Here is a 23,685-nt window from a genome sequence, read left to right as displayed (position 1 = left end):
CGCCCCTTAAAGGAGCCGCCCCCCCCGAAAGATTTTGGGGGTGCAGGGAGGCTTTTACATCACCCTCCGCCCCCCCTCCCCATGAAACGCACCGACAGACTGAACTGAGGCGGTTTATTTTTGAGGCAAACAGTAAGGAGAAGTTCCAGTCCCGAGACTCAAATAAAGCATCGTTATCTCCCTGACACATCAGCCATTTCCACACCTTTGTGGGTTTGTTGCTTTTTTTTCTCCTTCCCCCCATCCCTCCCACAGACTCCAGCCAAACTTTTCCCCAGGATCACTCCATCCAGCTCTTCCTGGTGCCCGGTTCTTCCCGCGGTGACTCGACCCCTCTTACTCCTGGGCCGTCGCCTCTGGCGCAGCCGGCTGCTTGCTTTGATCATCGCCCTTCTTTTTGTGCCCCGAAACAATGTCATCAATGCGGAGGAGGAGAACTGCAGTCTGGGGAGAAACACCGTACCCGGATCTAGTCAGGAGCTCATCACAAAGAATAAACCCCAATATACCCAGCTTTCACACCAAAAAAACATCTGCCTTCCATTAAATGATTGTCTCAGCACAGCGGAAAGGAGACGGTGCCCACGCCAGGCAGGGACGCCCCAGGGAAAAGGGGACATCAATTATTTCTAGCTGACTGACGAGAAAGGGACACGGTGTCCCGTCAAACTGTGGCCTTTGATCCAACACCAGCGAGTGAATGCTGAAAATGTGATCTTTTAAGCAGGGGAGGGCAGCTTCCGCAAGGCCAGCGTCGTGGTTTTACCACAGCCAGGCAGACGATCCAAAGGGCAGAAGCTCCCAGGGCCACCAACTGGATTCCAGCACGCTGCCGGCACTGAATTTCTCAGTCACGGCTCTGGCTGTCACTCAGAGCAACCCATCCTCGCGAGACCAACACGTCTGCGCAGTTTGCAGAAAAAGATGGGACGGAACCCGACAAATTTTAGCCGCGGGATCAAAAATCAACCCCTCCCACAGGTGCTGCGTCCCTTGTCGTCACAGCTCCTGCGTCAGTGAGCTGGAATGCTGGCGCACACGGCGCTCGGTTTGCGGCGCTTACCGAGGGCAGAAGCGGTAACGTTCCCTGCTCCCAAGAGAGATCCTACGGGGGCTCTTTCGTTCCCCCCATCTCCTTACCTCCACCGCTGTTTTGTAGGTCTGCAATTTGACCGCTAAAGGCTCCCAGATCCCCAGGTCCTTCATGTCAACCAAGGCTCCGCTCTCACCGTTCACTCCCCACGTCTGGCTGCCTTCTTGAGTGTGTTTCGCCTGTAAGCGGAATAGCAGGTCACCACCGACAGAGTAAGAGCAAATTCACCTTCTAGAAACTCAAACTGACCGCAGGCTCAGGAAAACAGTAAAAAGTCATTAGAATGTTCTCAATTTTGGAGTTTATACAATAGCATGTTACTGAGCATCACTTGAAACAGAAGTTAAGACTGGGAGATATTTTCTCTCATGCCATCTAACCTAATCTCAAAGGAAGATTTTGATTTTGTTCACCCTCAGGGTTTTGTTTTTAAACTCGGTACCTCAAACAAGCTATTTAATTCCATTTCCATGCTTTCACATTTGGCACAAAACTTCAGTAAAAATGTTTGCAAGCCCACCTAATGCAAAAAAACCCCCGACGATCTTTCAATGACGTTCAACGGATGGCTTGCTTTAACACAGGTTTCCTTTAACGTAAAAACCTGCCGCAACTACAAAAAAGCCACCCCCACGGCAGGACGATCGAACCGAGGGGTGGGACCCAGCGGGAAGGGGCTGAACCTTTTCAGATAATCCCACACCACGCGCCTTACCCTGAGCGAGGTCAGCACGCGGATCGTACTGGCGCCACAGTTCTGGATCAGCGTTCGGGGAATGACTTCCAGAGCCTGGGCTACTGCGCGGTAGGGCCACTGCTCCACACCCGTCATGCCTTTGGATTTCTCCGTCAGCGCATGGGAAACGGCCATTTCGGTAGCTCCCCCTCCCGGCACCAGCTGCGGGTCGATGAGGACATTGCGACACACCTGCATGGCATCCTGAAGGTTGCGCTCTACCTCCTGCAACAGCCATAAAAAGCACAATTTATTGGTTGTGGGGGACTGTAGCACACCACCAGCTGAACGAACAGCCCAGGGTCTGCTGGGCCAGTTCCTCTGCATTATACAAGTTTTGCTGTCGCTGTACGGTACAGCAATTCTTTGTCACTCCAGAACCCGGAGGAAACTCGGCCTTGCTTCATTTGCACACCAAAGCTGCACATTCAAAGCTGCTCAAGAGGAGGCAATGACTTATTGACACCAAGCCGACGGCCAGGACAGGAGGGGAAGCAGAACACGTAATAACTTACTGCTAGGATCTCCTTGCTGGCTCCACGCAGAACAATAGTGCAAGCCTTGGGGTCTTTGCAATCAGTGATGAAGGCAAAATACTCATCTCCTATTTTTTTAACTTCAAAGAGCCTGGCTCCGGTTCCCACATCCTCCTCCCGCAGCTCATCTGTGCGACTCACAATGCGAGCACCACAGGCCCTAGCACAGAAACAGGTCAAGTTAGACACTCACAGATAAGAACTGGAGAGAAAAGGTGAGATGAGAACAAAAATGCCATGCCACAGACAGCAAGAACAGGCTCCAGCGAGGAGACAGGGTTTACCTGGCGATCCTGTTGTTGTCCGTCTTTCTCACTCTGCGGATGGCGGTGATGTTGGCTCTCATCAGGTAGTGCTGGGCCAAGTCTGAAATCAGGTTTGTACAATTTTATTGATGAATCAGCAGTATCACAACAAACTTGATGTGTCTTTACATTAAAAAAGGTTATGGAAAGAAAAACCTAAATGTAGTTTCTTAAACCAAGCTGTAAGACAAAATTACAGTGCAGCTTTCCATGGTTTGCTAGACTCATCCTCACTTATATTTTGATATAATTTCCAAATGCTGGAAAAGCAAAAATATTATTCTGTCTATGTTCACAAGGCAAGCTCAAGAATCAACTTCAACACCTGCAATGTAGAACTACTGGGGTTTCCCCCCCCCCCCTTCCTTTTTTTTAAGTTACTGAGCAGTGCATTTAACAGAGCATGTTGAGATAAATTCAACACAAAGAAGAACCACATGTATTATTACCAGAAATGCCTTTTTCTGTGATGACCAGATCTGGCTTGACTCTCATCAGATCCTCGCAGATCTGCTGAATGTATTCTTCCTCCATCTGCAGGATGCGGGCAAAGTCTTCCTCCCGCGTTATTTCAATATCAGTCTGCACAGAAAGAGGTGTAAGTATCTTACTGTACTCCTCCCTTCACCGAGTTAGACACAGAACCCCTGGCTTGAGTGATCTTAACTCCTCCAGTATTGCCTGGGGAAGAGTTAAGGAGAACTACACAATGAAAAATACTGGATCAAATAAACCGTGATGTGACACTGCATCTGTTTAACATTAGTGTTAATGAAAGCACAGAAATATTTCTTTGACTCTTGACCATCACTTAGATGCACAAATCACTGTAGCTGCTTCAGCGAGTAAAAGCACTGTAACCTCAGTTTTATTTTTCTACCTTTTCCTCCAGGATACTACTGACCCCACAGCCGAATTACCCCGTACATGCCTAAGGTCTCCAAAAGGCAGAACACAAAGAGAGCCTTTCGCCACTCATGCTTTTAACTACCTATCTGGATTCGTTCACTTTACTAGTCTTAAATAACAAAAGTTGCAGACATCTTCCAACAGCACTTGCTTTACCTGGCTCTCTCCTTTCTTGTATTCTAGTGAACAATCCAGAAGGACAATGCGTGGATTCTTAATAAGGCGACGCATTCTGGGATGAGTTACATCTTTATTCACCATGATTCCACGTAAAACGCACGAGTCTTCACTAAAACCACCTGGAATCTGACAGACACAAGAAAGGGGGAAAATGAGGCAAGTGTCTACTTTATGAAAACCTGTGTGTCTGTGCTCCTGAAACTATCCATCCCATGTAACCATGGTGCATCCAGGTCACAATCTGAGTTAAAATTAAGGGCACGCTGACTTAGATTAAGCAAAAAGCCGTGGAAGAATTTGAGAAACTGCTCGCATCCTGTTGCCTGGCAACATGCGTTAGGAAGATGTAAACCAAAACAACTTAAATTATCTTTTTGACAAATATTCTAAAAGAGTTGAAATAACTGCCCCTGTTTTCACTGTAAACCCGCAGGGCGGATAGCACTGACTAACGTATCTCCTGCAGTTTGCGGACTGCAGAGCAGTAGCACAAAATTCTTCCCGCTGCATCGTAGGAACAACTAGTTCAGAATGAGAAAGGGGCACACTGATAAGAAACGGTTCAGGACATACTCACCTTTTCTACTTTTGCATATTTTTTAATATCAATTTCCTTTCTGCCATTTTCTTCAAACTCCACAGTCTTAACAGCATCAAGAGCAATGCTACAGGCCAAGTCAGACCAGCGGTTTATTGCCTTGGTATTTATAGCACTTTTTATTATTTTAAGCATCATCTCTTTGTTGTTCACATCCACCGGAGTGCTGACACAAAGGAAAGAACAAACAGTAAACTGAGTATTACTCCAGGCTACAATCTATTCATAATCCCCTTGAGTCCCTCTCCAATTACCTTCCGTTTTATTTTACTAAAATGATTGAAACCCCATATCCCTTCTCTCTACCTCCCACGAGCCCATACTTACCCAATTTTCTTTAGAATGCTGATCATGTCATCCAGAGCCTTACGATAAGCCCCAATGATCACGGTTGGGTGCATCTGCTGTTCAAGGAAGTGTTCGGCAACAGAGAGCATCTCTCCAGCTAAAAAAAAAAACACCAAAAAAACCCAAACAAAACCATCAAAATTCCCCAGGTAAGTTAGCAGAACAATCAACAGTCGAGACAGGAGAACAGCATACCACACAAAAAGTATCTGCTAGCCACGTAGAGAGCTCTAACGTCATCTATACCTTTCTTTGTACTTAACTGTGCTTATCTCAGGGAAAGAACACAACTTTCCAAAGCACGGAGCTGATCACCTAAGGGTCTAATGAACCTAACATTCTCTTCCCCAGTTAAAAAAAAAAAAGGGGGGGTTGGTAAATAATGAATATCTGTCTTATTAAGGCACACTTACTTGGCTCTGATGAGCAAAAAGGGCGAATTTCAGCCTTAACCCTTTATAAAAAGTATGTCTTATTCACTCTCCTTACCAAGGATAATTACAGATGTGGTCCCATCTCCAACTTCTTCATCTTGAGTACGGCTGATCTCAATCATTGATTTTGCAGCTGGATGCTGGACTTGAATCTGTACAGGAGCAAGGGGAACGTTTTTGTTGCAGAATACTAAAGCTGAAACTTCTTGCATTGCTCAATGGAACAAATTCCACACCTTTTAAAAAAATCAAAGGCATTCTGCCCAACTATAGCAAAGATTTTTCTTCCTTTTTGAGAGCGAAAATAAGTTCTTGTATTTTACAATATTGCGTCTCCCACAGTTTTTCAGACATTATGATCTTTGTGATGTTATTTCAGCAGCACTTGCACCAGAAAGACGACAATGATTTCTTGGACTAATTATTTTGCATTGTAAAAGTGAACATCTACTCATAAGGTTTTGACACAAGTGATTATAGCTACAATTACCACGGAATTTACACCAGTCTTGTAAAACCTCCATGAAAACTTACCATCCTGGGATCAAACCCACTTTTCTGAGGAGGAAGAGCATTTGCTGGATATATTTATTCCCTCCCCAGTACACACCCTTCTTGGTATTGCTGTTTAGTACTTGCCAGCTCTCAAGACAGAAGACAAAATAACACTGGCAGCTGTGTAACTGTATCCTGGAATATTCCGACTCACATGTTAAGCAAGACAATCCTTTAGGAGAAACTTACTTCTCTAAGAATAGCGTTGCCATCATTGGTCATCACAATCCCACCCATGGGGTCCAAAAGCATCTGCAACCAAAAGAGAAGCGTTATTTGCACGGATCTACAATATGTGTAGTGTTTCTAGTCAGGAGGCAGCACGAGTATTTCAGCAAAAGTTCTCACCTTCATCATAGCTCTTGGTCCTAAACATGTTCGGATAATGTCAGCAATAGTCTAGGAGGAACAAAAGAAATGAGGTGATACAGGAGGACATCAAAAAGCCTAAAAAAACCGTAGTCTATATGAAACAAACAGCCACTGCAGAAGTTAAGAATTGTGTGGGAACGAAAACACGGGGATTATAAGAGCACTGGCACCACACTAAATTATATTATATAAATTATATTATCTAAATCAGATGTCAAAACTTATACACTTTCAGATTTTGCAGAGAAAGAGGTTTTGGTGGGTTAAACCCTTTTGTGTTCAGTTACATTGCACCTATTAACACTGAAAATTCATTTTCTATCCTTCTTTTACTCTGGATTCATACAGACTAGAGAAAACATGCTTCAGATCCAGTTTTCCCTCATCAATATATAAATACACACACATATACGCACACAAATGCACATACTAAAAAAAAAAAAAAAAGAATGAAAACAGCCTGACATGAGAACATCATACCTTAGCAGCAGTGATGTTTCCAGTCTGGACTTTTCTTCCAGACTCACGTTTCATATTCTGACCTAAAGCACATAGAAAAAAAAAATATTAAATTGCAAATATAAGTTTAATCTGATCTTACTAAGAAATCCAAGACAAACTCAGTCACACACACTTGATATACAATCAGTTCTAAATTAAGAGTTTACAATATAAATACTACAGCCACTAGAAGAAAGGATGTTCAGAGATGAGTGTCAGTGAAAAACAACATTCCTTATTATAACAGAATACCTGATTAACATCATAATTCAACTGAGACAAAACTTTGCAACCCTGAAATATAACCTATTCCCCCAAGAAAATCAAACAGCGGTGAGTCACTAGAATCAGCAAGATCTCACAAAGCCTAGGAACTGCTACTCAGTAGTCTTCAGTCAAAAAAAAAAAGGGGGGGTACAAATGTAGAACACCGGTTTAAAATTAAGTTTTATACATCATAGTAGCCATTGCTGTATCACAGGCTCACCACCATATCTGGAGACTAGCTGTGAAAAGAGTCTGCCCTAAAGAATCTCTAGGCTTGGTGCTGCTTTTATTACAATCCTACACTGGATGAGCACAGATTTACTTCAGGAGCAGATGCCGGTGCATATAGATTTGTTAGACAAAACAAAAGAAAGCAACGGTAAAAGCAGCACCAAGAACGAGGTAGCCTATAGCAAGGGAGCCCTGGGCTACAGCAGCCTGCCTTTTGGGTTAGTGGTGAACAGAGCACATGGAGAGATGAGAATGAAAAACCCAAGCAGGGGGGAAAAAAAAAAAATCAAAACCCTTAGGGAAGTCTGTGATTGGAGAGTGGCGAGAGAATCCCAAAGCGTTCAAATGGGACCGCACAAAGCAACACGCTGAGAAACACACCAGCAGAACTATGGTTGAGAGAAGTCGAGATGTGCCAGGAAAGGTTTAACGAGGAACGGGGGCTCCCATCCCCACAGACCTCCCGCGCAGGGAGAGAAACGCGGCCGGGGGGACACACCACACGGCCCATCAGGGCTGGGCAGCGGCTGTGGAGAGGCAGCGAGCGGGAGCTCAGGGCGTGCCGGGGGCGGGAGCCGCGGCCCAGTGGAACCCCCCGGAGAACACGGGGCCGGGCTGGGGGTCCCTAAGGGAATGCCCGGCCGTGAGGGGGAACCAACATGGCGGCGGGGAAGGGGAGAAGGACCCCACCCCACCCCTCCCACCGCCCTCCGGGAACCCCCAGGAGGTCGGGCCGGCCGGCGGCGACACTCACTGAGCACAAGGACAGGGCGCGGGCCCATCATCGCGGCGGCGGCGGCGGCCCGAGCACGGCACCCGGCGCGGAACCTTCTGGAGACAGCGAACGCGAGGCGGCCGCTACGAGAACTGTCGCTTCACCGTGCCGCGACACCCTACCCCGCCTCCCGCCCGCAACAACCAATCCCACCCCGTCCCGGAGGCCCGGCGTCCAATAAGGAGGCGGTTCTCCTCCTCCCCGGCGCTTAGAGCAAGTTCGGTTGAGAAGCCGTACCCTAGCGCATGGGCCCGCGTGATACTGCGCATGTGCGGGCTGCCGGCGCCGAGCGTACGGACGGTGCGGGCGGGGGACTCAGTGCACATACGCAAAGGGGTCGGAGGAACAACCGTTGGGCCGTCGTATAGGGGATACTCTCCTGCCGCACTCCCCGTTGCATCTGGAAGGCACAGAGCCGGGCTGCGACGGCTCCACAGGCGAGCTGTGAGGCAGATCGGCGTCTCTGAGAACAGCGTGTGGAAGTCCTCAACGTCCACACCTCCCCCTTCCCCTCAGCGCTGTGGTCTCGCCCATCCCGTGCTATGGGAGAGGCAGGCTGCCGCGAGGCGCGCTGGGAGCGGTAGTTCCTGAGGGAGCGGCCGTCCCCCGCCGCCTCCCCCGGCCGCGGCCCCGCCACGCCTCGGCCCCGCCACGCCTCGGCCCCTTCGGCGTCTCAGTGACTGAAGCGGAGCCGGCCGGTGGGACCTGAGACCCTCTCCGTGCACCGGAGGCTCTGGTGTCCCCTCAGCAGAGCTCCTAGGCCTGCAGCCGTCGGGCATCCCCACAGCAGCCATTTCTGTCACAGGGCACTGCCAGGCCTGTCCGGTTTGTTCAGTGTGAATTACAGGGAAAGAGGGCACAAAACCCGTTCCATTTGCCCTTTCACACCCTGTGTGCCTAGAAAAGTTTCTAGCTTGTCTGATTATTTCCCCCCCCTCCCCAATTGTTCTGCTTTATAACAAGGCTTTGTCTTCCTCTCTCACAGTTACCTGCTCTCTTCCACCTTACATAGAGCCACCAACTGTTAGCCAGGAAGAAAAACATACAAAAGAAGTAGGCTGGATGCATTAACCTCTGATAGCCAACTGCTGCTTCAGTAAGGTGCTTTGCAGAGAAATTCAAGCCTTTTTGTAAAAAACTCAAAGCTTCTTAGGCCAAGGACAGGTAGTTTCTCAGGGTTTGGCTGATGGTGTCCTGGTCTATCCTGCCGCTGCAGCAAACGCTGCTGAGGTGGGGGAGAGAGAAGCCCAGTCTATGGTTACACTGCTTCAGGGGCAGTGGTGTCCCAAAACTGGGGGTTCGTTTACCCGGTGTGCGATACGCCAATATACACCCAGAGCAGGGGTATTTTACTGCATATTTGTGCAGATGAGTGTCTGTCCCAAGACAGCACACCAAAGCTCCAAATCAGTGGTTATTTATACATACAATATTCATCTTTCTAATACATATGCATTGTTAGTCTATTAAATGATTGGTTTAGATTTCTTCGTCTAGCATGCAAACTAGAACGCATGCTCAGTTCTTTTCTCCACCTTTCTCTTTTGAGTAGGTGGTAGAATTGGGGTAGGTGGTCCGTGGGTTGGTGGTCGCAAGTCCCCCTGTAATAAGTAATTGGAGGTAATTTGGTGATCAAATTGGGTTGGACGAGAAAAGGCAATCTTTCTGCACCATTCTGCACCAGAGAACATCCTGTTTGGTGAGGCTTAACCAAAATGTTGCAAATTGCAGTGCTATGTTACTATGACAACTTGTATCTCTGTAACAAACTGCCCAGACTTGGAGGAGCCACGATAACCGAAGAAGCCGAAAGGCGCGAAAATCAACCTATAAAGGGGGCTGCTTAGCTTGTTTGAATTCGCGAGCCTTTGGTGGAGCTGCGACTCCCCGGCCGCCCAGCGCTGCTTTTGCTTTCCTACCTTAATAAATACAGATTGAATTTACTTTGGACTCTATTTGTCTCAATTCAACTATAACACCCCTGCCAGAATTACCTTTCCCCTAGTTTCCCGGGATTTTTGGCGAGTCCAAATGGTTCTTCAAGGCTTGTTGATCAAACTAACAATTTATCAGTTATGCTTCTACTTCTTGACAATCACATCTTAATTAGTACATTGTTTGGATAAACATTAACTAACACGGGGTAGGACTATACAATGGTCGTCCTTAGCAGCAATAGTCTTGGTTACATTTGATTTTGCTGTAACAGCGGGTGGCTAACGTTGATTTAAGCTCTGTGATGCTTTCTGTAGTCTGCAGCGTGGATAAGCTCACCTGGTTCAGCAGGGAAAGAAGAAAGTGGGTGTATGGAGAGCTGTTGGCAAAGGCTGGGAGTGGGGAACTTTGATAAAAGAATGAGGTGGTACATGGAGCCAGCAGCTGGGGCCCTGGAGAGGTGGATTCATGGGTTGTTTGTGCGTGTGAGGAGGAATTTGTGTACAGAGGTGTTGAATTTGTGGTCCATCTCCCACCAGAGGTCTGCAGGTAACCACCTTAGAAACACGGGAACTGGTGACCTCCGCAGGCTCCCTCCAGCACTGAAAATCAGGCCCAGTGGCTTTCTGTTTTGTTACTGGTTTTGTAACAGGGAGGTCAAGACATTTCCTAATCTGTCCAAAACAGAAGGGTGGAGCCTGTCTGGCGTGAGGTCCCTAATACATGAAGGTATTGTTTTGGGGTCTGCCCACTAGGAGAGGTGTCCCACTTGATGTTTGAGGAATTGAACCGAGATCTTCCTCCCTGCTCTCATCCTCTTCTCCCTCATCATTTTACAGAGCCTCTATGCAGTTGTAACACTGCTGAGCTGGGCAAAGTTGCTGGCCGTCTTCATCTTAGGCATGCCGCTGCTCCTGGTTGAAGTGCTCCTCCAAGCCATGGTGGCCATCAGGCTTCTGCTCTACATGCTTGTCACTAACTGAAGGCAAAGTGGGGAGGACGCCTCTTTTTTCCCTTTGTTCCCACAGCTCTTCAAGAAGGGAGATAAGAGGAGAATCACACTGACTTCAAGAACAGATGGAAGGAAATGTGAGCAGTAGTCAAAGGAAGAGGGGAGGTATGGCCTTCTCCTGGCTTCCTGTTACATCTTTGCTCGGCAGCTTTGTTGTCTTCTCTCCCAAAGCACTAACTTCAGCAATGGGCCTCCAGCAAACCCAAATCACAGGTTCAGGCCACTTGTCCCCTTCTCCCTAAGGGGAAACTGAGGCCTGGTGAGGTGTATTCCTTCAGCTGCACCTTCCAGGCGCGAGCCTGTCCTGCTGCATATCAAACCCCGCTGTCCTCGGGGCAAATCTGCTGTGGGGCTTGGGGCTCTGCCCTGGGGCTGCGGAGCCTGGGGCAGGGCAGGGTGTGGGGGACAACACTCCTGTGTTCTCCCCCGGAGGGTTTATAAATAGTATTTTTAGACTAAAAGACGGTGTTTTTCAGACAGATTCACACAGAACGGTAGGGGTGGGAAGGGACCTCTGGAGATCATCTGGTCCAACCCCCCTGCTAAAGCAGGATCACCCAGAGCAGGTTGCACAGGATCACATCCAGGAGGGTTTGGAATCTCTCCAGAGAAGGAGACTCCACAACCTCTCTGGGCAGCCTGTCCCAGTGCTCGGTCACCCTCAGACGGAAGAAGTTTTTCCTCGTGTTCAGATGGAACTTCCCATGTTCCAGTCTGTGCCCATTGCCCCCTGTCCTGTCACTGGGCACCACTGAGAAGAGTCTGGCCCCATCACACGGACACCCACCCTTTAGATAATTAGCAGCATTGATCAGATCCCCTCTCAGCCTTCTCTTCTCCAGACTAACCAGCCCCAGCTCTCTCAGCCTTTCCTCATACCAGAGATGCTCCAGTGCCCTCATCATCCTCAGAGCCCTCGGCTGGACTCTTCCCCAGTAGTTCCCTGTCTGTCTTGAACTGGAGAGCCCAGAACTGGACACAGAACTCCAGCTGTGGCCTCACCAGGGCAGAGTAGAGGAGAACCTCCCTCCACCTGCTGGCCACGCTCTTCTCAGTGCGCCCCAGGACACCATTGGCTTTCTTGGCCACACAGGCACACTGCTGGTCATGGAGAGCTTGGTGTGCAGCAGGACTCCCAGGTCCTTCTCCGCAGCGCTGCTTCCCAGCAGGTCAACCCCTCACCTGTACTGGTGCTTGGGGTTATTCCTCCCTGGGTGCAGAACCCTACACTTGCCCTTGTTGAATTTCATGTGGTTCCTCTTCGCCCAACTCCCCAGCCCGTCCAGATCCCTGGCAGCTTCCAGGAAGGTGGCCCAACCCCAGAGCAGGAGACGCGCTCTGCGCAGGCGCGGAGTCCGTGCGTCCCCCACTACAATTCCCAGCGTGCCTCGGGCCTCCACCGAGCAGCCCAGTTCCGGTGTGCGGTACTTCCGCTGCCTCTGCGCTGACTCGGCCTTCCGTTGGGCGCCGCGGGGCAGGCACGGTGAGGGGCCGCGTCCGTGAGCCGGGGGGGCGGCCCGGTGGCCTGTCCGCGGGATTCTGGAGGGGGAGTCCCAGCCGGGCTCTGTGAGGGTGGTTCGGGCGTGGGTTTTTGAGGGAGCAGCCAGGATCTGCTGCCGGAGCGTTGTTTTGCGTGGAGCGAGGTGTCTGTGGGTGTCTGGGAGTCTCGAGGGGAGGGTCCGCAGGCACAGAGACCGGGGCTCTGGCGTGTGGGCGGTTTCTTCATTTAAAAGCACTGATTAGTTTCCTAACGAGTGGCACAGACAATGACTGCGTGGTCTCCTTGGGCTCTCGGCAGGGCGGCTCCAGCGGTGCTGGGCTTGGGGAAACTGGGACCTGTGGGGACCGAAAGGCCGCTGGAGGGAGATGGCGGCACCTCAGTGGCTGGAAATAGGAAAGAATAATAAATGTCGTAAATGAGGAGGTAGTGCTTTCTGAGAACAGAGAATGGGATGGGGAGAAGAACTTACACTGTTGTGTGAGACAGCGCTGGGAAGCTGCCGTGCTTTGCAATGGCAATTAACTGTTAATTGCTAAAACTGGTAAAACTGTTAATTGCTACAGCTTTTGCTCTGAAAGTTCCTAGAAGAGGCACTGCGATCTGACACCTTTGCCAATTACTGGCATGTGATACAGGGCAGTGATCCTTGCCTGGGCTTTGAAAAGGGAGAAAACCATCGTCTTTTCTTCCGTGCCTGCTGAGCTGCGACACTGCTGTGCCACTTCTTACATACTTGCAGGAAAGTACAGGTATTTCAGGGGCGGTTGCAGGCCAGTATGGAGCCCAGGTAGTTTTCTGCCAGCTTGTGATAATCCTTTATCAATATTGCTGTAAAGTATACAGCTGTTCACATCTCACTGCACACAAACGCCCAAATCATCTTGTTTAGATGTCCTGTCATGTTCTTTTTGCAACTAAATTACCAATGACATTCCATGTTCTTTTGCTTCTAGATGAAACTCCTGATTCTCGCCGTGTTTGCCCTGTTTGATGTGGCCCACTGCGAGGAAGGCGCCAGGCTCCTGGCCTCCAAATCTCTACTAAACAGATATGCGGTGGAGGGCAAGGACTTGACTTTGCAGTACAATATCTACAACGTTGGCTCCAGGTAAGCCTCGTCCAGGCGTCTAATACTGACCAGGAGCAAATGTTATGTGTGTGTGTCTGCAGGGTATGAGACTTATTTCTAGGCTCCGTGGTGTGCTGTTACCTTTGCTCCCCCTAACTCTGAGTTTACCACCAGTGCTTGAAGGTTTGACCTGGAATTTGCCTTCTTCCTGTTCCATTGTCCCTGCTTTCACCTCGTGGCTGCTCTAGCTGTTGGTCCATCGTGGTGGAGTTACTTTTGTGTCTTGGGACACTGTGCTGCCTGTGCACGCAGCCTCCCTTTCTTGGCTTTGTGAGCTCTTTTTCACATCTGGTTTCCTGTCTCTTTTGCAGTTTCTCTCAGCTTTACCTTCCTCTTTCTGCAGTCTCCCTGTAATACACCTTGACTCTCCTCCCCAACTTCTCTTGGTGACTTTTTATGTTTCAAAAATCAGTTCTTCTAGCCGCTGAACTGTCAGCCTGGAACTGTCATCCCTCTTTGGTGCAGTCCCCTGTGAGCAGAATGCCAAGCCTAAGATTCTCTTTGCATCCCTTTCTTTGTTGCATTTAGCGCCGCTTTAGATGTGGAGCTGTCGGATGATTCTTTCCCCCCAGAAGATTTTGGCATTGTCTCTGGGATGCTCAACGTCAAGTGGGACAGGATTGCTCCGTATCTTTTCATGTTTTGAAACTTCTCCCAATGCTCCTGTCTTCCGTTGTTGTCACTGAAATTCTGGCATGCCAGACCCTGGGCAGGGTATTGAATGAAAATCTCTGTTCTCCTTGAAGGTGCTGTGTTAGAAAAAAAAAATAAAAGAAATTCCTTGTGAACAGGGCCAGGTCCCTGTACAATTCACCTGCTGAGGAAGGAGGAGCAGCTGGATGAGCTGTGGGTGGGTCTGGATATCTGTAGCCACCGAGGACTCAGATCTGTCAGCAGCACTGACTTTTCCACCTGGTTCAAGGCTGCTCTTTACCCATCTCCTCACTTTTCTTCCTTTGATGAAATGCAACTATTTTCCTTAACTTACGGCTCTCAGAGCAAGTAATGTGTCCCACACTGTGGTTCTGCGGCCTCTCAAAGCTGGTTACTTCAACTTCACCTCTGCTACCATCACGTACCTGGCACAGGAGGGTGGACAGGTTGTGGTGAGTTGACTGTTTACAGGATCCTTGCCCAAACTGGGCAGCGGATACACCTGACTTCTCTTAGAGCTACCTGTTAGGGGATGATGCGTGTCCCTGTGCTCTTGTACTGCACAGGCTCTGTTGCAAGAAGGAAAGGTGGCAAATGCTATCTTTTTCCCCTCCCGCTACAGGTTGGTTTTACTAGTGCTCCTGGGCAGGGAGGAATCTTGGCTCAGCGCGAGTTTGACAGGAGATTCTCCCCTCACTTTGTAAGTACCTTTCAGTTGGTAATCGAAATTGCACCGCGGCAACTGGGCAACCCAGCACGGTGGCTTTTTGCCAGTTTGTGGTGTGTTTTGTTTGCACTACAGTCACCTGGAAAACTCCAATGTGGATTGCAATTAATCCCTATCAGTTGTCCAGAACAGTATCACAGAAAAAGCAAAGAGTTTTCATCCCAGCTACCTCTGTGAAGGAGCTGGCACTGTGGGATTTGAGCCACAGGCTTTTAGAGCAGAAGATCTGATGGCTCCAAGACTCATCTGTACGTGATTTGTTTTGACTTCTTTCTAACAATTTCTTCTTCTAGCTGGACTGGGCAGCTTTTGGTGTGATGACCCTGCCCTCCATCGGAATCCCGCTGCTGCTGTGGTACTCAAGCAAGAGAAAGTATGATGCCCCCAAGACCAAAAAGAACTGAGCAAAGTCAAATCCACCAGCAGCCCAGAGCTCAGGAAAGAACAACTGTTAACTGACCCAGAACAGCAGCTGTGTTGGGATCAGCAACCGTCACCCCTGCAAAGCGCTGCCTGGGCTACACGTCAGCCCTGTCAGCAAGAGGGAATCAACGGCTTCAATACATCTCAAAAGAGAAAACAAGCAAAAAACCGAAAATCCCAACCCCTCCCCCCCAGCCAAATCCCCATGTCTGCTCATGTGAGCAGAGACCCCTCACTCCGTTGCAGACATTGTGCCAGCACATCTGCGACACAAATGTGTCAGTGCCCAGAGGAGCTTGTCGGGGGTGCACACAGCTCTGCAGTGTTTCTGGCCTCTGTGCTGCCTTCCAGACTCCATTCAGCCAAATGGCTCTTTGCCTGCTGCGGTCTTCTGAAATGTCTCAAATCTCGGGGCTTCTCTCTTCCAGGTGCTTCCCACCTTGCCAAAACATCTGGGAAGGAGCTCTGTCTAGTGACAAAACCAGATTTTTTTTTTTTTTTGACAGAGGCTTGTTAGAGCTGCTGCTTTGCTAGGTGGGGCATGGGAGGTCCCTCTGTTGATGCTTGTTCTCTAGGAAGCCCCGTTGTATTTTGGTGAGCAGTTAATTGCCGTGTTTCTGTTCTTTCTAGTTGCTCTGTTAAGGGTTGAGGTGTGTTGAGGTACTGAAGATTTTGTAATAAAATAAACACCGTGAAAGCAGCCTGCTTTTCTTTTACCAGGAAGTCCTAGAGGTATCTAGCTGCCTTCAGAAGCAACTAATGGGCACGCAGTCAGTAAAATAAATCACTACGTTATCGATAAAATAAATGGAAGAGGGAAGGATGGGCCCAGAAGGCCTGGTACCTTGCACCAGCTTTCCTGATAGCTCCAAGCCCTCATATAAGATTTTTCTTCCCAGCCATAAATAAATGCTGCTGTGGCTGCACAGCAGGCATCGATTTGTGCTTTTCCTCTGGGGGAAGGTGGTGGCACAACAAGGGCTTGCATGTGGTGAGAGGTGGTTGACTTCTGCCCTGGGCTTTGGGCTGTTCACAGGCCGTGTCTGTTCCGTGCTCCTGTGGCACTGTGTAACCCGGTCTGGCCGGCTGTTGGCCTCTACCCAACAGCATGGTGGTGACAACTGGGAAACCCGTGTTGGAGTGAACACCCTGCCTTTGTTACCAGATCAATGTTTCCAAGCCAGGATTCCTCACCTCTTCACCCCAACCTTTGCTGCTGCTGGGTGCACCCTCTGTTTCACCAGGGCTCTAGAGCGCAGCAGGGAAGCTCCTGGGCATTGATTCGATAGCTGGAAGTGATTTGTTACTTACAGAAGGTCTTACATACTTTGGTAAACCTCTCTTTTCATCTCCCAAACTACAAATCCCAGTCACTAAGCATGCAGTTGGAGGCATTTACACCTCCTATGGACCTTCTGATGTTCTGTAAACATCTTTCAACCCAATTGATCAGACTAATCCAATAATTTACTAGCACAGGTCCCATTTGGGTGCCTGCATAAAGCTCAAAAAGTTTGATTACAAATTTTACACTGTAAGCACATTACCAAAGCATCAGTCCCCTATCACATAAGAATTATATATGCATAATCTGAAGAGCACTCACCACTTGACCAAATCCTGCTGGTTACAGAACTGTTAAGGGATGTTAGAAGCACGGCTGTCTCCTCCAGCAGCCACAGCCAGGACCCTCCTGCCCAGCCCTGGGGACCGAGGTTTCTGCCCAGGCTGAGGGAGGCAGCTGCTGCTTTCCCAGTTACAGGTTCAACCAGTAGTGAAGCTGAGCTCGTATCCCAGAGACACGCACACGGACAGTAACAGTATCTACATACAGAATTCACATAAAACATAAACATAGACAGGTCTCCTTCCTCCTCTTTGGCTGGTAGGGATACAAGTTGACTAGTGAGAGCACACACAAATTACTTTCTAGATGCACATTCACGTAGCCCCCAAGTACCACTCAGGGTCTTGCCCAGATCTCGGCCCTCTTTTAACCCTGCACCACCTGGGGTGTCTGGCATCACTGGAGGGTGGTACAGGGGCAGGACCGAGGCAGTGGCACCAGGGACTAAGCTGGGTACAGAGATTTAGATGCTGCAGCTGATGCTTTAGGAGGAACTTTATTTTGATTTTTACTTGATTTCATTTTCTTTTTTAATTTGTTCCTTCATTTTTGCATTATTATCTTGTAAGCTAGCTATACCAGATTTCTGCTGGCGACTGTTTGTAAGGTAAGCTAATTTGTCCAGGTGAAAGGTTCCCTCGTCTGGAAACGGCAGTTCTTGTTTGGCATAAGTGTAGGCCTTCCACTGGCGGGCAAGTTGGACTGACCGCCTGCTCTCATTTTTTTTCCTAATTGTATGCCGTAATTGTGGCACACGGAGCCTAATGGGCTTTTAGGATCTCAACAGGAGGAACTTTGCCCCATTTTCACAATAAGTTTTTGACTTTTCTCAGTGACTACTAAGCTAAAGCCCATGCACAGTAAAAGGATAGAAGGAGAAGGTTAGGCATCCCCAAGAAGACAGAGCTTTGACTCGATGCCCTCAAAGCAGAAAGCTTTCAGAGCCTACTGTCATTTGGCTTCTGGGTCCTTAGAAACTGAGGGAGCGCAAAGCTGTACACGGGAATGGGATATAAGGAGAGGTTTGGCAAAGGGATGGAGGGGTGGAGGTTCAGCAAGGGATAGGAGCAAGGTTTGGGTGTCTCCAAGAAGACAGAGCTTCAACTTTATCCTCTCAAAACCTGGACCTAAACAGGAGATGACTCATTGTCACTGTCCTGGTTTCAGCAGATACAGAATTAATTTTCTTCCCAGCAGCGGGTGTAGCGCTGTGGTTTGGATTTAGGATGAGAATAATGTTGATAACACACTGATGGTTTTAGTTGCTGCTGAGTACCTGATGTGTCTACATCAAGTCAAGGACTTTTCAGCTTCTCAGGCCCTGCCAGGTGCACAAGAAGCCAGGAGAGCACAGCCGGGACAGCTGGCCCAGGCTGGCCAGGGGATGTTCTCTGCCATGGAACGTCCTGCTCCGGATAGAGCTGGGGAAGCCAGCTAGGAGGCGGGATCACTGCTCAGAAACAGACTGGGCATCAGGTTGTTTCTTTTCCTTTTGCATGTGGTGAGCAATTGCATTTGCAGATCGTTGGTTTCTTCCTTTGTTATCCTATTAAACTTTATCTCAACCCATGAGGTTTTTTTCATTATCCTCCTCATCCCCTTGGGCAGGGCGGGGGATGAGTGAGCAGCTCCATGGTGCTTAGTTACTGGCTGGGGTAAACCACACCAGCTATGGAGTAACAGTATAAAAAAAAAAAAAAAAAAACCAAACACAAAAACCCAACCAAAACCAGCAGCAGCACTCCTATAAGTTTTTCAGCTGAGGATCTCAAAGTACTTTTCAAACTTCTATTATGCCTCACCATGGACTGTCTGAAGCAAAATGAAAAACATGTAGACTTACTTTACAATGCAAGTAAAGCCAAATAAACTCAGTATTTCCAGCCAAGACACAGGGAGACCGTTTTTCCCAGGTAACTAAGGACCAAAGCTTGTGAAAGAATGTGGAAAAAGTGCATCTCTGCTCCCTCTTCTTACTCAACACTGTCAACAGTTCAAAAATCCAGTGAACTTTAGTGATGCACAGCCAAGTGACCAGCAAATGACCCGGGAATACAGGGATGTGACCAAAGAACAAGACAACAAAGGGACACCAGAGAGGAAGACAGAGGAAAAGCATGGGGGAGAAGAACACTTGAGGACAGGAGCATGGCATCTCTAGAGAAAGGAAAACGGTATATGACTTTATCAACAAAAAATGGGGTTTGCTGGAGGGAGCTAAACAGAGAGCAGTGTGGGGGCAGAACTGTTACAAGGCTAGAGAAGGAAAATGAGTGTTTTGGCCCGTTCAGTGCTCAGGATTCTCAGCCTCTATTGGCTAGATGTTTTTATCTAACTTTTTTTCTGGAAGAGGCTCTCACACCAAGGTGTTGTGGTTTAACCCAGCAGGCAGCTAAAACAACTGCACAGCCATTCGCTCACCATCACCACCCCCCCCCGCAGTGGGATGGGGGAGAGAATTGGCGGGGGGCGGGGGGGAGGTAAAACTCATGGATTGAGATAAAGACAGTTTAATAGGACAGAAAATTAAGATGATGATAATAATAATAAAAGAATATACACAGCACAATTGCTTACCAACTGCTGACCGATGCGCAGCTAGTTCCCAAGCCACGGTTGCGCCCCCAATCAGCTTCCCTCAAGTAATATACAGAACGTGACGCCATATGGTATGGAATATCCCTTTGGCCAGTCTGGGTCAGCTCTCCTGGCCGTGTCCCCTCCCAGCTTCTTGTGCACCCCCAGCCTCCTCGCTAGCAGTATGAGAAGCTGAAAGTCCTTGACTTGGTGTAAACATCACCTAGCAACAACCAAAATACCAGTGTGTTATTCTCATCCTAAATCCAAGACACAGCACTATACCAGCTGCTAGGAAGGAAATTAACTCTATCCCAGCCAAAACAGGGACAGAAGGCCTTCATAATTTTCCTATCCATCGTCTACTTCACCTGAAGTTTATATTGATACAAGACTTCCATGGGATGGTGTGGAAATGCAAGGATAGAAGGTGAAAGCTTGACGGGAAGGTAAATCTTCACCTCCTGCTCATGGCTCACTGGCATGTGGAAGTGAGCCTCAGAGCCACCCTACAAACTAGGGGAAAAAAGAAAGCAATCTTTCAAGCAAAGTAGGTTACCATCAAAAGGAGAAAGCTCGCACTTTTAACCGTTAGCAAATGACAGGTAACAGAACCAGACACTTCATACAAGCCTGAACAGGCCTGAAATCCTGCAAAGATGATTTGTACTGATTGCTTAGAACATAAGCTTAAAACCCCCCGCATATCTGAAATCACTGGCTTCTTTTCTGAGGTAATCAAAATGTTGCTATAACATGCTGGATTGCCTTCAAAAATATTTTGCTCTGTGTACAACTAGAGACAGGAGTCTATGGCTACATTTATATTAGTTCCTGAACACATTTAATTTACATTCCCAGGTGCTGAAGCCAGTTGGCATGGAGTAACTTGCTTCTGCTTTGAAACTCATCAGCTTCAAAAACTACATCTAATTCACCTATGGAGAATGGTCCCTGGAACACCCTCACTCCAAAACTTTGTCTGGAAATTGCTTGCAAGAATGCTACTTGGCAAAGAGCAAGCGTGCCATGGACCTGCATGTGGTCTAGGTAAAAAGCAACCATGCTGCATGCAGCTCAGGTAAGAGCTGCTGCTGCTCTGATGCCAGAGCAGAGAGTTCAACAGTTGCTGCTGTAATTCAACTTTTCCTGGCCTTTCTATCAAAGTGCCTGGTTTCTCACATTTCTGAGGGAGTCAGATTTGCCTCTTGGACTGCTCACAACTGCAGAAGGCATTGTCTCTGAAAACCTTGTAGAGACTAACTTGCATAATATGGCATAACTTGAACCAGAGAGCAGTTCTTTTCACAGAACTGAACAAGAGTAGTATTATACAACCTGAGGGACTACAAAAAAAACAAGTTCTGAAGAAAATTACTACCACCTTTGCCTCTTACCTATAGAAGAACAGAAACCAGTTCAGCTTTTATGCCTGTGATGCCATCTTTCAGGACCTGAACTATATGGTAAGACTCGTTATGAGAAGACTGGAGCTCTTCAAAGTACTCCTTAGAAAAATGGTGAGTTATTCTCAGGTTCTGCAAATTGAGAGAGATCAGTGAAAATTGTGTCCCCTTCCAAGGAAAACCTGATGCACTTTCCACAGACACCCACAGAATTGTGCGTTTCTGTAGAGGTTTGTAGCCCAGTAAGAAGATTGGTATGGATGAAATGTGAATGGAAATGTGTGCGCGAGAGAGACTGAGATAACAACACAGTGAGGGTTAATTTCCTTCTTTCTCTCTCATTTCCTTATTAGTGCTAAATATCTGTAACAATTCATCATAGCACTCCCTTTGGCAGCTGCTCCTTGTTAACTAAACACATATTCACATCAGATAAATATACTTTAGTACTGTCTGTGTCATAATAAACTTCTACAGTGATCACATACTCTAGCTTCACTTCCAGCATCCACCTATCTCCTGGGTAGACAGTCAAACCTGAAATAAAACATGTGGTTTGCTCCCAAGAGCCATCAACTAATGATGGTAACACATTTTTCATTAAGAAACACGACTCTATCATCAAAAGTTATTATTCTTCAGATTAATAACAGAAGCGCTCCTAAATTGGCTTGGAAACCTGAAGTTTGCATTACATTTTGTCCTAGAGCAATGAGAGCGCCAGTGATGATAATTTCTGTAACAGAGACATCTTTCTGCTGCCAATAAACAGATTTCTGTGTAGAACGGAGAAGGACAGCCATGAGGCAGCCAGCACTTATGGTCGCTGTGAAACTTTTCCGGATAGGAATTAGTGACCGAAGCAGAAAGGCTCTCATTATTCACCCTCAGAACTATCCAGTATCATGTCAAAACTAATTCTTGAATCCAAACACGCTCCAACAAAAATAGTTCAGCAAGCAGCACCAAAGTGGCATGAAGGCAACCATGACACAAGCTCCAAGGCCCATTTTCTGTTATTAATCTTTAGTTATTTACTCTGATTTAGAGAGCAGCCCATCAATTTTGCCTTAAGATTTAGATGCCCGCTGCCAACATAGTGGACACAATTATATTTTTAAAGTACGTTCTTGCTCAAAAAAAAACCAAAAAAAAAAAAGAAATATGAGTTTTACAATCAAGCTTTCATTTTCTTATTACTTAGAAATCCAGCTTCTACGACACAGTGCAATTAGGAAGACCAGATGCAGCTCACATGTGAACATCTTTGTTCTTGTATAGGAATTCTTTTGTGATTTTCATTTTATTAAAAGAGAATACGGGTGTCCTCAGAGAGCCCAAGTAACTACACTGAGAAGTTAAAGCATTCAGAAAAACTCAGATTCAGACCCCAAAATGTCACGTTTGCCTCTACAGACTCTTACTCACAGTCTCTTTTACTACAAATCAGACTGGTCATACGTGGGAAAGAGGACGGCCATTTATTGGGACAGGAGATCTAGCTGGAACTCTATTTAGAGGGATACTCTCATGAACAAAGACAAGGTTGCTCTGTCCCAACTGCACCGCTCTCACAGTAGATGTCTTTGCCTCCAGGCCACTGGAAGAGGGTCAGACCCACCAGGTGCAATAACTTGGTCATGAAGTTCAAGGGGAAGTTCTAATTCTGCAAAAAAGTCACTTGACAGATTACAGGAATCTGATAATCATCTACAGAAAGGAGAATTTGCACAGAGACTAAAACTCATGGATTCTTGCTAGCTGACAGTAAAACCAAACCTCCTTTCCCTTTAAATATGAAGGCCACAAGAAGCATTTCTTTCTCAGGAGGAAAAATTACAGCAGGAAACTTATCTCACAAGTAAAACCTTTGATGTCCAGAACTCTCACAGCCAACTCCAGTGGAGAATCATCCACACAGAGTTCTCGAGATAATTTCAATACTGTCTATCATATCAACAACGATATCACAACGGAGTAAACTGTCACTACAACAAAAGAACAAATAATGCTTAATTCAGCATCTACAAACTCATACTGGCTTCAAAATTCATGAAAAGCTAGTATTAGTGAAAATAATAAAGAACAAATAGGTGGCTTCCCATCCTACCAAGCCTGAATAATATGCTATCACAAACCACAGGTTTTTCAACAGAGTAATTTTTTTTTTCTTCTTTCTAAAAATTTACATCCAGGTATACAATCCTCTGCTCTATGAATTTTTAATTTTCTACCCACCACACGCCTCAGCCATCACAGCACTGCTTAGCTTTCTGCCTTGTGAAGACTGAGCAGACACCAAAGCTTTTTGGAAACAAATGGCATTGTTTTCATAAACAGGCTCAACAGTGACTATATCATAACACAAGGAAGACCTGGAAGAAAGACAGGAAAATGGTTTTCCCCCAGGCATATCTTTAAATGGGCTTAAAAACAAAAAGTGACGGAGTGCTTAAATAAATGCAGGTTTATATTGTCATTAAAACACTCCCCTTTTTTAATATTTATTCCTGAAATAACCTGCTTCAGTGCATTCATCTCAGTGCTGAGTAGAGCTCGCTCACAACAGCTCACATATCAAGTTCCAAAGGTGCACAGGCCAACGGTTGATGGTCCCTCTTCTCCAGGCTTTGTTGCTGACACTGGCCAACAATAAGAGCCCAGAAAACAAACCAACCCCACCACAAACTGGCATCACACGGCTAAGCGCAAGCAGATGGGACAACATCCCCTCAGCCAGCTGTTCCACAAGATCACAGAGGCCCCTCAGACTACAGTGCTTCTAACCAGGGCAAGAGCCTTCTGTCGCACAAGCACATAGCACAGCCATGCCCACTACCCCACAGGAAGACCC

At 47.4% G+C, this 23,685-nt stretch overlaps 2 protein-coding genes across 2 annotated transcripts; one reads left to right on the top strand and one right to left on the bottom strand.

The window, feature by feature from the left end:
• Nucleotides 1-100: 100 nt before the first annotated feature.
• On the bottom strand, nucleotides 101-7,972 carry CCT3 (chaperonin containing TCP1 subunit 3). The gene is made up of 14 exons (XM_054806286.1): nucleotides 7,820-7,972; nucleotides 6,547-6,608; nucleotides 6,043-6,093; nucleotides 5,884-5,946; nucleotides 5,195-5,291; nucleotides 4,685-4,802; nucleotides 4,337-4,523; nucleotides 3,736-3,885; nucleotides 3,120-3,252; nucleotides 2,650-2,731; nucleotides 2,345-2,525; nucleotides 1,809-2,054; nucleotides 1,141-1,272; nucleotides 101-444 (listed from the first exon to the last, which is right to left on the bottom strand). The coding sequence occupies exons 1-14, from the start codon at nucleotides 7,848-7,850 to the stop codon at nucleotides 337-339; spliced, it is 1,641 nt and encodes a 546-aa protein (XP_054662261.1). The 5' UTR covers nucleotides 7,851-7,972; the 3' UTR covers nucleotides 101-336.
• A 4,224-nt stretch (nucleotides 7,973-12,196) lies between these two features.
• SSR2 (signal sequence receptor subunit 2) lies at nucleotides 12,197-15,921 on the top strand. Its single transcript, XM_054806604.1, has 6 exons — nucleotides 12,197-12,270; nucleotides 13,242-13,396; nucleotides 13,946-14,044; nucleotides 14,415-14,523; nucleotides 14,694-14,771; nucleotides 15,092-15,921. Exons 2-6 carry the CDS (start codon nucleotides 13,242-13,244, stop codon nucleotides 15,200-15,202), a joined length of 552 nt encoding a protein of 183 aa, XP_054662579.1. The 5' UTR covers nucleotides 12,197-12,270; the 3' UTR covers nucleotides 15,203-15,921.
• Nucleotides 15,922-23,685: the final 7,764 nt, after the last annotated feature.

The sequence above is a fragment of the Grus americana genome, chromosome 29, assembly GCF_028858705.1.
Source record: "Grus americana isolate bGruAme1 chromosome 29, bGruAme1.mat, whole genome shotgun sequence".
In the NCBI taxonomy this organism is placed as follows: domain Eukaryota; kingdom Metazoa; phylum Chordata; class Aves; order Gruiformes; family Gruidae; genus Grus; species Grus americana.
Note: the sequence above shows the minus strand (reverse complement) of the source record. Positions and strands in the feature narration are given on the sequence as shown.